General features: G+C 42.7%; 1 protein-coding gene across 6 annotated transcripts in view; it reads right to left on the reverse strand.

Annotated features, from left to right (window-relative positions):
• CNOT10 (CCR4-NOT transcription complex subunit 10) overlaps positions 1 to 13,188 on the reverse strand; it is a 73,482-nt gene that overhangs the window by 4,772 nt on the left and 55,522 nt on the right. For 2 of the 6 annotated variants that reach the window (XM_073333354.1, XM_073333356.1), the window contains exon 19: positions 6,473 to 11,399. In XM_073333354.1, coding sequence (XP_073189455.1) covers positions 11,245 to 11,399 — 155 coding nt within the window. In that variant the 3' untranslated portion in view covers positions 6,473 to 11,244. Of the gene's footprint in view, positions 1 to 2,403; positions 2,645 to 6,472; positions 11,400 to 13,188 lie in introns of those variants that run through there. The other 4 variants (XM_073333352.1, XR_012157496.1, XM_073333355.1 and 1 more) reach the window with 4 other exon arrangements.

Genomic DNA, 13,188 nt, shown 5'->3' on the forward strand with positions numbered 1-13,188 from the left:
CAAAAAAACCCTTCCATTAGCACAACCCCCACCATCCAAAAAAGGGTTCACTTGTCTATTTAGACAAAAATTGCTGGACTTTGTAACTTAAAATGTTACGTACTGCAAAGAAGAAAGCATGACAGGTTATGGGCAAACTGTTACGTAGAACAAACTAACAATGTTAGAGAACTCTTGTGTTAATGGAGGCTTCTGAATGTATCTTTGTGGTCCATAGAGAAGGCTGAAGGATGTAGCAAGGAGATGATATATCAGCTACTGGCAGCCTTAAAACAAAGGCAGTGTCTCTCTGGACTTTAAAATGTTCCTATGCAGTTTATTTTATTTTTGTTTAATCAAATAAATGTGAGTTTTTCATGGCAAACTTGGGTCTCTTGTCTATGTGTGTTATCCATTTAAGCAAAAATCTTTCTGTTGCATCCTGGAAGAAAGGACAAAGCACATCTTGGAGAAAGTAAAACTGGTTCTCTGTAAACGATAAAGTTTCTAAAACAAAAATTGAGGATGTGTAAGTTGGGCTCTGAAACACCAGAGGAATAAAGAATAGGAAATATGAGACCTTATGTCAAAATATATTCTCAGTTCTTCCAGAGTTCCAGTATAGCCTTCGGCACGTCGATTAATTTTGGTGCCTTCATTTCTTCATCAGTAAAATGTGGGTGATAACTCCTTTACCTCTCAGGGTGCTAAATGTGCTGTTTGTGAAGTACATTTGGGATCCTTTGGCGGGCACAAGTGCCAGGCAGCACAATTTAGCTTCAAGATTGCATAATAATTGGTCATGCAGGCAGCAGTCCTCTTTAGCCCACACGGCTTTGGACAAATGTTGAAAGAAACTATGGGGGGAGGGGTCTTCAGTAGACTTGGAGATGAGAGAATTAAGTGGGTGAGAGAATGCATGGTGTATGGGGGGTGAATTCTAGAGCTTCCAGGGTGATGTAAACAGAAGTTATCCAAGTTCCCTCTAAGCTGTGCAGCCACACAGCAGACTATATTAAGGGCCATGCAGGCAGGGAGAGGTGCCTCTCCCCTGGCCAAGGAACTGCTGCGACCCAGGAAAGATGCCTCTCCCCTGGCTCCGGGCTGCTGCGCCGAGTGAGGGCTGGGGAAGTCTTCTCTCCCCGCCAAAGCCCCCTGGCAGCCTTCACCCCAAACCTCTCATCCCCGGCCCCACCCCAGAGCCCTCACCCCCACCTCTGAGCCCTCACTCGCCACACCACAACCCTTTGCCCCAGCTCTGAGCCCCCTCCCACACTCCAAACCCCTTTGATCCACCCCACATCACCTCCATATTGGTGCACATAACAAAATTCATTCCACACACGGATGTAAAAAATTAAGAGGGAACATTGGAAGTTACTGCATAAGAACAAAAGAACAGCCATACTGGGTCAGACCAAAGGTCCATCTAGCCCGGTATCCTGTCTTCTGACAGTGGTCGGTACCCAATGCTTCAGAGGGAATCAACTGAACAGGGCAATTATTGGATGATCCAGGAGTGATCATTTCAGCCAGTCCCCAGTTTCTGGTAGTCAGAGGATTAGGGACACCTAGAGCATGGGGTTGTGTCCCTGACCATCTGGGCAAATAGCCATTGATGGACCTATCCTTCTTGAACTTACCTAATTCTCTTTTGAACTCAGTTATACTCTCCCTTTGTAAAGAGTTATACGCTTGCCTTCATAAAATCCCCTGGTAATGAGTTCCACAGATTGACTGCGTTATGGGAAGAAGTACTTCCTTATATTTGTTTTTAAACCTGCTGCAAATTAATTTCATTGGGTGACACCTGGTTCTTGTGTTATGTGAAGGAGTAAAGAACACTTCTTTATTCACTTTCTTCAAATCATTCATGATTGTATAGCCCTCTTATTGTATCCCCCCTTCGTCGTATCTTTTCCAAGCTGTACAATCCCAGTCTTTTTTAATCTCTCCTCAGATGGAAGCTGTTCCATACCCCTCATCATTTTTGTTGGCCTTCTCTTTACTTTTTCCAATTCTATCATCCTTTTAGAAACAGGGTGACCAGATCTGCACACAGTATTCAAAATGTGGGTTTGACATTCCCCTGGTGTTTTCTGGATGGGAGATCTGCTAGGTCACTCCAATCCTTGACTCTGGCAGCCAGCCTTACCCTGCTCTACTGTGAGAACCCCACTCCTGAGCTGTTCACGCCACAGCCTCTGGCATGTAAACTGCTCCTTGAATTGTGCAACCAAATGACACTAGCCAATATCTCCAGTCCCAGACACAACCCTAGGAACCTCCATCTTACAGTGTCCAGTTGTGCCCTCTGGACGCTACAAGCTTATATGAGTTTGTCAATTTAACAAAGAAATTGATATGTATCAGGCTTGTTATCCCAAGGGGAGTCTCTGACATGCTTCAAACCAAACACACTGCTTCAGGTAGAATAAACAAATGTATTAACTACAAAGATTTTAAGTGATTATAAGTCAAAGCATAACAAGTCAGATTTGGTCAAATGAAATAAAAGCAATACACATTCTAAGCTGATCTTAACACTTTCAGTGCCCTTACAAACTTAGATGCTTCTCACCACAGGCTGGCTGGTTGCCCTTCAGCCAGGTTCTCCCCTTTGATCAGCGTTTCAGTCACTTCGTGTTGATGTCTGTAGATGGAGCTGGAAGAGAGGAAGAGCATGGCAAATGTCTCACCCTTTTATTATGCCCTTTCTTCCCTCTTGGCTTTGCCCCCCACCCCCTTTCAGAGTCAGGTGAGCATTACCTCATCGCAGTCCCAAACTGACCAAAGGAAGGGCAATGACTCACTCAAGAGTCCAACAGATCCTTTTATGCTGCCTAGGCCAGTGTCTTTTGTTCCGGTGAGGCTGGGCTGGGTTTGTCCAATACATGCCCTGATGAGGTGTGAACTGCCTCTCTGCTCTTGGAGAGTTTTTGCCTGGGCTTGTTTTAAGCCATGAGGACATGTTTTCAGCCTCATAACTATATACTTGAAATTACAACCTATAACATTACTAGAATAACAATGCTCAGTGCATCATGAGCCTTCCGAAGACACCTGACATGACAAACTTTGCATTGGATACCACACAATCATAAGGATGACTATGGGGGTGTAGGGTGTTCTCCTGAGGTACAGAACATCACAGTGGGCGTACCATGGATTTATATAGGGGCATTGTGATATTTTCTGTTTTTCCCCTTTGACTTTCAGGGGGACTAGTATTGAAGTAATTCAAGAGCACATCTGAAAATTCCCACCTTCCCTCAAATATTCTGAAGTTGACTTTTCTTGACTTGGACCCCTCAGGGCAGCAATTCTTTCCTTGGACTGCAACCCACAATGACTCAGACCACTGCTTTCACAGTAAACTAGAAACAGTGAGGGGCTCAAGCACTTGAGTGGATACTAGCGGTCTGAGATACACTAGCTAGCGACTGAGCCTCAAGCTCTGAGTGACTAGTTTGTTAGTGACACTATATTAGTTAATGCTTTAAGGCCTTGTCTATTCTAGGCACTTCTGTGAAAAACTTCCCATGGCTGCTACCACCAGTTTAGTTCCACTACTGTTAGCAACTATGGAAGGACTAGTTCAGAGCAGAATGCCAATGGCCACTGCTGTTTTAAAGACCCTGTGGCTTTGACTTCTGTGAGATATCTGGTAGGTGATGGGACAGTAAAAACACTGGTGGCCAACTGTAGCTCTGTCTACACCAGACATTGCTGGAGGTGAAATGCTGGAAGGCCTCTGTGCCATCATAGCACTTGAGGTACATTGATTTGAAATCACTGCCTGTTCCCCCACATGAGGGCAAAACCCAAGCAGAGGGCCTTCACCAGCAGGGGTCTGCAATGGGATGGAGTGATCATTTCAGAGTAGCTTGCTGGATGAGGCAAAAGACTTGCTTCCTTTCTTTAGTGCATGTATTCACTGCTGTTAGAGAAGTGATATCTTTTATCTTCATAAATGATCTGGAGGATGGTGTGGATTGCACTCTCAGCAAATTTGCGGATGATACTAAACTGGGAGGAGTGGTAGATACGCTGGAGGGGAGGGATAGGATACAGAAGGACCTAGACAAATTGGAGGATTGGGCCAAAAGAAATCTGATGAGGTTCAATAAGGATAAGTGCAGGGTCCTGCACTTAGGACGGAAGAACCCAATGCACAGCTACAGACTAGGGACCGAATGGCTAGGCAGCAGTTCTGCGGAAAAGGACCTAGGGGTGAGAGTGGACGAGAAGCTGGATATGAGTCAGCAGTGTGCCCTTGTTGCCAAGAAGGCCAATGGCATTTTGGGATGTATAAGTAGGGGCATAGCGAGCAGATCGAGGGACGTGATCGTTCCCCTCTATTTGACATTGGTGAGGCCTCATCTGGAGTACTGTGTCCAGTTTTGGGCCCCACACTACAAGAAGGATGTGGATAAATTGGAGAGAGTCCAGCGAAGGGCAACAAAAATGATTAGGGGTCTGGAACACATGACTTATGAGGAGAGGCTGAGGGAGCTGGGATTGTTTAGCCTGCAGAAGAGAAGAATGAGGGGGGATTTGATAGCTGCTTTCAACTACCTGAAAGGGGGTTCCAAAGAGGATGACTCTAGACTGTTCTCAATGGTAGCAGATGACAGAACGAGGAGTAATGGTCTCAAGTTGCAGTGGGGGAGGTTTAGATTGGATATTAGGAAAAACTTTTTCACTAAGAGGGTGGTGAAACACTGGAATGCGCTACCTAGGGAGGTGGTAGAATCTCCTTCCTTAGAGGTTTTTAAGGTCAGGCTTGACAAAGCCCTGGCTGGGATGATTTAACTGGGAATTGGTCCTGCTTCGAGCAGGGGGTTGGACTAGATGACCTTCTGGGGTCCCTTCCAACCCTGATATTCTATGATTCTATGATAAGATTGAATCCTGCTCCACTGACTTGAATGGGAGCAGGATCAAGCCCTTACTGCGTGACAACTTTGTTGGTTATAGGATCTGTGTGATTGATATCCCCACATCCCATTCTTGGTCTTGAATCCTGGAGCATTTGCTACTGAATCTTACAAATACCCATTTATTAAATTGGTTAAATTAAATTCTCTTACCAAATTCTTTCAGAGCTTTAGCTGGACCAAGGCACCCAGCAGCCTCCTTGTCTGCCTGCCTCTTGAAGCACTTACACACTTTGGAAAAGAGACTAAATAATGAGGGGAAAGTACGTGTTGGGAAGTAAAACTAGAGAGGAAGGATACTGCTCATGAGATAATCATCTCACTATTAAGGAGGAACAGGACATCTTCAGCTTTCTGGAACTGGCTAACCAGTCAGTGTTATGGTAAAGCTAGGAAAAAATTATAAAATAGATGTGTGTAAATATTAGAGCTGTCAAGTGATTAAAAAAATTAATCGTGATTAATCACTAATACCATTAGATGTTTTCTATGTTTTCAAATATATTGATTTCAATTACAACACAGAATACGAAGTGTAAAGTGCTCACTTTATTTTTGATTACAAGTGTTTGCACTGTAAAAAGAAAAATGTATTAGATGAATTGAAAAACTAAGTACTGTAGTGCAATCTATCATGAAAGTTGAACTTGCACATATAGAATTATGTACAAAAAACCTGCATTCAAAAATAAAAATGTAAAACTTTAGAGCCTACAAGTCCACTCAGTCCTCCTCCTTGTTCAGCCAATCACACAGACAAAGAAGTTTGTTTATATTTTCAGGAGATAATGCTGCCCACTTCCTGTTTACACTGTCACCTGAAAGTGAGAACAGGCGTTCGCATGGCACTGTTGTAGCTGGCATTGCAAAATATTTGTGCCAGATGCACTAAAGATTCATATGTCCTTTCAAGCTTCAACCACCATTGCAGAGGACATACGTCCATGCTGATGACGGGTTCTGCTCGAAAACCATCCAAAGCAGTGCAGACCGACACATGTTCATTTTCATTATCTGAGTCAGATGCCACCAGCAGAAGGTTGATTTTCTTTTTTGGTGGTTTGGAGTCTGTCATTTCCACATCACAATGTTGGTCTTTTAAGACTTCTGAAAGCATGCTCCACACCTCGTCCCTTCAGATTTTGGAATGCACTTCAGATTCTTAAATCTTGCATCAAGTGCTGTAGCTATCTTTAGAAATCTTACATTGGTACCTGCTTTGCATTTTGTCAAATCTGCAGTGAAAGTTTTCTTAAAATGAAAAACATGTGCTGGGTCATCAGCTGAGACTGTCCTAACATGAAATATATGGCAGAAGACGGGTAAAACAGAGCAGAGGACATTTAATTCTCCCCTAAGGAGTTTTCACAAATTTAATTAATGCATTATTTTTTTTTAATGAGCAGCATCAGTATGGAAGCATGTCCTCTGGAATGGTGGCTGAAGCATGAAGGGGCATACGGATATTTAGCATATCTGGCACGTAAATACCTTGCAATGCCGGCTACAAAAGTGCCATGCAAAATGCATGTTCTCCCTTTCTGGGGACATTGTAAATAACAAGAGGACAGCATTATCTCCTGTAAATGTAAACAAACTTGTTTGTCTTAGTGATCCGCTGAGTGGACTTGTTGACTCTGAAGCTTTACATTGTTTTGGTTTTGAGTGCCATGCTGTAGCCAAAAAAAAAAAAAAAAAAAATCTACAGTTGTAAGTTGCACTTTCAAGACAAAGACTGCTGCACTATGGTACTTGTATTTTTCAATTCACCTCATTCACTTTTTCTTTACAATATTTGCACTGTCATCAAAATCTACACTTTGATTTCAATTACAACACAGAACACAAGAGATATATGAAAATGTAAAAAAAAATCCACAATACTGAACACATTTCCAGTGGTATTCTCTCACTTAACAGTGCGATTAAAACGGCCATTAATCATGATTTATTTTTTAATCGCAATTTATTTTTTTGAGTTAACAGGAATTAACCCACAGCCGTAGTAAATATTTCACAGCTGAGCTCAGGCATTAGTTCATTAGGATTTGGTTTTGGTTTTTTTTTTTTAAATATACAGCCAATTTCTGAAAGCGTTTCTGCTGCAGGAAAATACTGAGGCGTCTCTGGTTCAAACTACAAGCCTACATTAGCATTCAACCTCTCTTGGGCCAGAAGAGCATTCTGATTCGAGGGAGAGTTAAGAATGAATAGTTCCGCTCAAGTGTGATTAGATAGGTGGTATCTGGGGAACAACAACTGCATCCTTTTGCAAACCGGTGAGCGTAATGTTGCATGTCTTCTCGTGGAGCTGAGAAATGCTGAAACGATACATTAGCATTTCTGCATGTGAATACTCCACATTCCTAGGAGGGGGAGGGAAAACCCTTTCTTCAGGAGGAGACCACACAGAAAGCATCTTTCAACCTTTTTATATTGAATCAGTCAATGTGCTGTGATATGACTAACCCCTTTTATAGAAATAAGCAGAGGTCACCTTTCAAACATATTTCAGAATACTTCAGGCTGAGTGCTGAAGTTAAAGTATCTAGGAGAGGGGGACATAAACTTTGCAGACAACTGATCCTGAAACAACATTAATGCATCTTTCCATGTTGTCACATTGAAATATTACCTGGGCAGCTTTGACTTCAAAAGCCCGGGAGTGAGATGGTAGAGAAGCTAATTTGCTGTCTAAGCAAAAACAGAGTTGTGACTTTGGCACCAGCTCCTGGGCGTTCACAGTCCTGGCCCATCATTTTCATTTGAAGGCTTCCCTATTAATCAAATACTTCTCCAGGGCTTGGTATCATGGCCTATAAGCTTTCCATTTTCACCAAGTGCTAAGTTAACGGGCTTGCCAATGTTTCCCCACTGCTGGAGTTAAATACAAGCAGCAAGGACCTATTCCATGCTAATGACCATTCATGCACGCAAGAGTACTCTCACTGTTGTGTTCACATCAATGTTTAAATTAGCCTCTGCAACAAGCAAGACTAACCATTTCCATGAGTGCAGAAAGGGACTGGCCTAATAGCCCCTCTAGAGCAAGCCAGCCTGCTACTGTTCCTCCTACAGGGGATGCTGGCCACTGCTTAGGTGATTTATCTGACATACTTTCCTGTGCTCAGAGCTCATTTGCATCACTGTGTTGACAGCACTGGCCTGCAGCCACTCAGAGGCAGCATTCCTATGAGCATACTTTCCGGTGGCTAGAAAAAAATGCACAGGTATGGACAACTATGTGGTACAGAAGAAATGCAGCTGAACCGACCCACAGCTCATTACTGCACAGGAATGGCCAAACTGCCTGAGACCAAAGGTCTGACTACTTCAGTCTGACAACAGCCAGTAAGAGAAAGGTAAAGATCCCACAGTAAGCAAATGAGGGTGATCTATCCCCCTAATGGTGATTATCCTAACCCTTCCAAAATATTCATATTGCAGATATTCAGAGTTGGTTGGCAAACACGCACACAGTCCCTTTTGAATTATGGTACATTCTTGGCTCAAGTGACTACTATGCAAGCTAATGTCTTGATCACCTACAACCCACTCCCATTCTAGTGACTATAAGGATGTAGGCTAGTAAATTCCAGGTGTACTTGGACACTAATGACCCAGCTAGATTATGGCCTTTTAGCATTGACTGTACTCGTCAAGATGAGCACCTGCTAAGTTTTGATAGGGGTCATGCTGGCTTCAGGCAGCTTCTGAAGTGACTGCTTGGGGCTTGTTGATAGAGCTGAGTGATTGCTGTAAAGATTGGACAAGTGTTTTTATTTTAGAGCAATGCTTTTGCACATATGTGCAGCAATTGTTTTGCATTTTACTTTCTACAAACATTAGTGCTAGTAAAATCACAAGGTTTAGCTCTGCCTAAGAGTATTTGTACCAGATGTACCTGCGAGATCCCATAAACAGTAACACAACCACACACCTGGAAAGTGAAATTTGCAGACTACTCCTTTGAATTAATCCAAGCGTGAGTTCACACCCTACCCCCTTGACCCTCCAAAAAAGTTAGTTGAAATGCTCACAGGGCGCTGCAGCCTCATCAGCTCTTTAAGTGCTGAAGCTGCTCTGTGTGGTACACTGATGGTCTTATACTCACAAGAACAGCAGAGAAATGAGGTTTAAATTCCAACACTAGAGCCTGTTTTACTGGCTCTTAAATAAAAGAGGGGAGGAGGGCACCTATGCCTAATTCAGAGGAACCAAAGCCCTGTAAGAACACTTACTGGTTACTAGAATGCTTGCATTGTACACGTGTGTATGCATGCTCCTACGCAGTAAAAAGAGATTCTTGGAGAAGGAGACACAACCCACACTGGGCAGTAGTAGGACTCAGGGGAGGCTGTGTTATGAAGTTGATAGTCCACAGTATGCAGCCGATGAAGTGAGCTGTAGCTCACGAAAGCTCATGCTCAAATAAATTGGTTAGTCTCTAAGGTGCCCCAAGTCCTCCTGTTCTTTTTGTGTTATGAAGGAAACTGAGATGCATGTAGTTTGCACTGCGAACCTACCAAGCCCGCAGGGCTATACCTATGTAGAAGAGGAACGGATTGCTCTCAAGGCACTGACGCACACTGTTTAGCCATTTTCATATGGATTATTCATATAGCCGTGGCAGAGCTTTAACCTGACTTGTGCAGCGGTGGCAGAGCGCTGGGAGACAGGTCTCCCAGTGCTCTTAAAAACAAAACCAAAAAAATAAACCCAACCCCACCTGAACAAGAGACGTAGCCACCAGCGCTGGTGCACTGTCTACACTGGCACTTTACACCACTGAAACGTCTGTGCTCAGGGGGGGTTTGTTTTTTCACACCCCTGAGCGAGAAAGTTGCAGCGCTTTAAAGTGCCAGTGTAGACAAGCCCTTAGTCTGACACTTGTCTATTCTCATGGTGAGCATTTGTCCAACCTTCCTGTAAAAGTTCTTCTGGCCGGAGCTAAGAGACTTAGCCAGTCTGAGGTTTCTGCCTCATATGTATAAAGCAGCTTGTTGTGTTTCAGACATTTGTCTACATAAGTGTATTAATAGCTATTAATATATCTTTACTATTTAAAAACATTCCAAGCTAACTTTACATCAATTGACTCAACACCAAGCTAACGCAACCCTAAAATTGGCAAGTTAGCTCGGACTAGAATGGGGTCAGGCTGCAAGACATGGGAGACACACCACTGTGTACAAGCAGGCTTTAGAAGTACGAAGCATTGCGTGTAGCAAAGTAGCATGTGCACGGGAGCTTAGGTAGCCCAATGCACTAACACCCAGGGCTCCTCTCCTAGTTTAAGGCACAAGTGAAGAGGCGTTTAGTCTCTGCCTATCTTCCATTCATCCCACCATGCAGTTTAGCAGTGATGGGCTGTATTTACTGGGAGGACACAGAACAAACCCAAGGCTCCCGCAGTTCACAATTCTGATGCTCCGATAGGTACCATCATCATCAATCCACTCTATACCTTTCAAGATAATAAATCAGGCTTATCTATGGACTAAAAACTTTTTTTAAGAAGTGTTATCGTACATGGCAGAATCTATACAGGGAGTAGCTTTAAGGAAATAAAACCATAGGCCCAGCTATACAAGGTCTTTAAGATTGGAGACAGCTGAGGAAAGTCACCTATAACAGTTAAATCTCTTCTTGTAAAACAGAAACTTGCAGACAGTAGCTGTCTGCAGGTAGAGAATCCAGTAAATGTCTCAAGGTGACATAGCAAAAACAGCAGAGAAAAGGGGTCTCCGATACAGTAGCTACAATACTATTGTTTCTATGGCATCCTGGTTAGCACAGGCCAGACTAGATGATCACAATGGTCTCAGGTTGGCAGATGACTTACTTTTTGTACAGATCTGATGATGGTGGTTTGTCCCTGGTCCCTAAGAAGCCTGAAGAGTAGAGAGCTTGGGCAGAGGCTCTCCGTTAACAAAGAGAGGCAGCTGCGCTGTCTGATTGTCTCTACTGACAATTAATAGAAGTGAGCAGTGGTGCAAACAGAAACTGCTCTGTATGAAAAAAGCAGAATCAAAACTAATGACTACTGCAAAGAGTGTGAGTTAAAACGATTAACAGCATAGATGGTGGCTATCAGGCCTGTTAGTAATTAAAATGTAAATGTTCCACACTAAATGCCTTTTACAAACATCTTCAGACATGATTTTTTCATTGAAATGTTTTTTTGTTTTTGTTTTTTTATTAAAAATGTACACAAGCCAGCACATTCCAATATGCCTGGTATTCAGGTGGCTAAGAGACAGTTTAAAAAATATACAAACTCACAAGCCCTCTTCCTTAGGGCCTGTCAGGTTATAGCAAGACTTCACTTCCTTTGCACAGTGGTGAAAGCTGGCATCTGAATGGGCTGGATAGGGTGGACTGGCTGAAATATTGGCTTCTTTCGCATATCAGTGTGTGTTTTCACTGAAGGGAGAAGCTGGTTTCTTTTGATGATCTGCAGTGCCAGTTGAGTGTTACCTACAAAATAGTTTCTAGTTAAAATTCACTTCTACCCATGACAAACTCTTGAGAGTCAGGGACAGAAAAATCTTGAAAAGTCATCCTAGACAATCCCCTGCCCGCGGTAGGTCCCACCCACGCAACTCTGGTAAATCTTATGCTGCAGCTGGCATATGCTATTTCATAATGATCAACATACTGATAAGTGGATGTCACCTACTATAAATGCACATCGAACAAAAAAGATAGTTGAAGCAACAACAGTGCTCAATTCCAGCTGCTGTTCCTAGCTATTAACAGTTAAAATCAAGTCTCTGTCCTGAAGGTGTAAGTTGATTTTAAGATTTTAAGATCTTAGAGTTGGCAGAGTACTTGACACTATGAATCCCCAGAGCCACCTTGCCCCCTACATCCAACTTGGACTTTTGTACAATCCTATTAGATCTGAAAACATAAGGGTTCTTAGACAATTATACACCTTTGCCATCACTGATCTCTCAGTCATCCCCACGGACAACACAGTACATAATAAATGGAAACACAAGTGAGACATCAAGGATACATATACAAATCAGAACATATGGAAGCTAAGATTCTGACTTAAATCAGTCATGCTTAGAGCTGGTCCACATTTTTCAAACAAAAGTTTTCATTGAAAAATGGCCTTTAAAAAAGCCAACATGACCCCAAATTGTTTTCCATTTAATGAATTCTGAAAAGATTGGTTTTTGATTTTTCTCTCAAGTCATGCATCATGAAAAGAGGGGGAAAGAGAGTAATGAGAATTTGTGAACTGAAGTGATGTTTGTATAAAAACAGCTCTAGGTCACACTGAACATCTACACCACTTTGAGAAGGAGACCTGAGAAGGAAAAGAAAAAGGGATTGTGCTCTTCTGCTTTGTAAATTGAAGTAAATCCAGAAGAGTTTCCCAAAGTTTGCTTTAAAAACAAAAGACGTCAGGTCTTGTCCAGAGCTGTCATTAACGTAGTAGTTGTGCAGTCAAAGAAACCAGGCAAGCAAAATCTGGTTAACTGAACGGACCTGATTTTTATTCAGACTATTTAAAAGTTTTTGGTGGCACCAGTTTTTCCTCAAAAGATGTCGTTGTTCGGAATTCAATGTCAAAGATAAGAACTCTCTCACTCAACATATAAATTATCCACAAAAACCAGAGAATATGAAACTTCATATTTCTTATTTTGAAAATAAAGAGAAAAATCTTAAAACTATCAGCTTAAGTCACACTCCTATCTGAATATGTTTTATGTACTATTTTTACGTGTAACACGATTGTAACAGAGATTAGAGCGGTGAAAAATTGAGCACCGACAGCACTGTCTATTCAGTTACTAATGCCCCAGTCCTGCAGGTGGTTCTGCTCTGGGGGTCCCTTCCAACCAGAGTCCTGATGGCTTCAGCAGGGCTCCATGTGGGTGCTTGGTTGTGCCCATGCAGAGAAGCTCAGAATGAGGGCTGTCATTCCTGTTCCATGTGGGTCCTTCACACAGCAATAGGGGAAATTTACTCATCTTACAGTACCTGGAATCCTTTGAAATGTGCTGTCCATATACACATTGCACTATGGACATGGAGCAGTGGACATGAGCAGTACCCCAAGAGTCCCTGTGCTCCACATAAAGGGCATATAAGGGCAGAGTGCATCAGTGCTCCTCTGTTTCTTCTCAGCTGCAGAATCTGAAGGATAAGGACCACCAAAGTTGAGTGGATGGAGGCTATGTGGAATGTGCATGTGAATAACATCTCTTCAGTGAAGCTACTGATGATGCTTGAGCTCTAGTTGAAT

Source organism: Lepidochelys kempii, chromosome 2 (genome assembly GCF_965140265.1).
Source record: "Lepidochelys kempii isolate rLepKem1 chromosome 2, rLepKem1.hap2, whole genome shotgun sequence".
NCBI classification, from domain to species: domain Eukaryota; kingdom Metazoa; phylum Chordata; order Testudines; family Cheloniidae; genus Lepidochelys; species Lepidochelys kempii.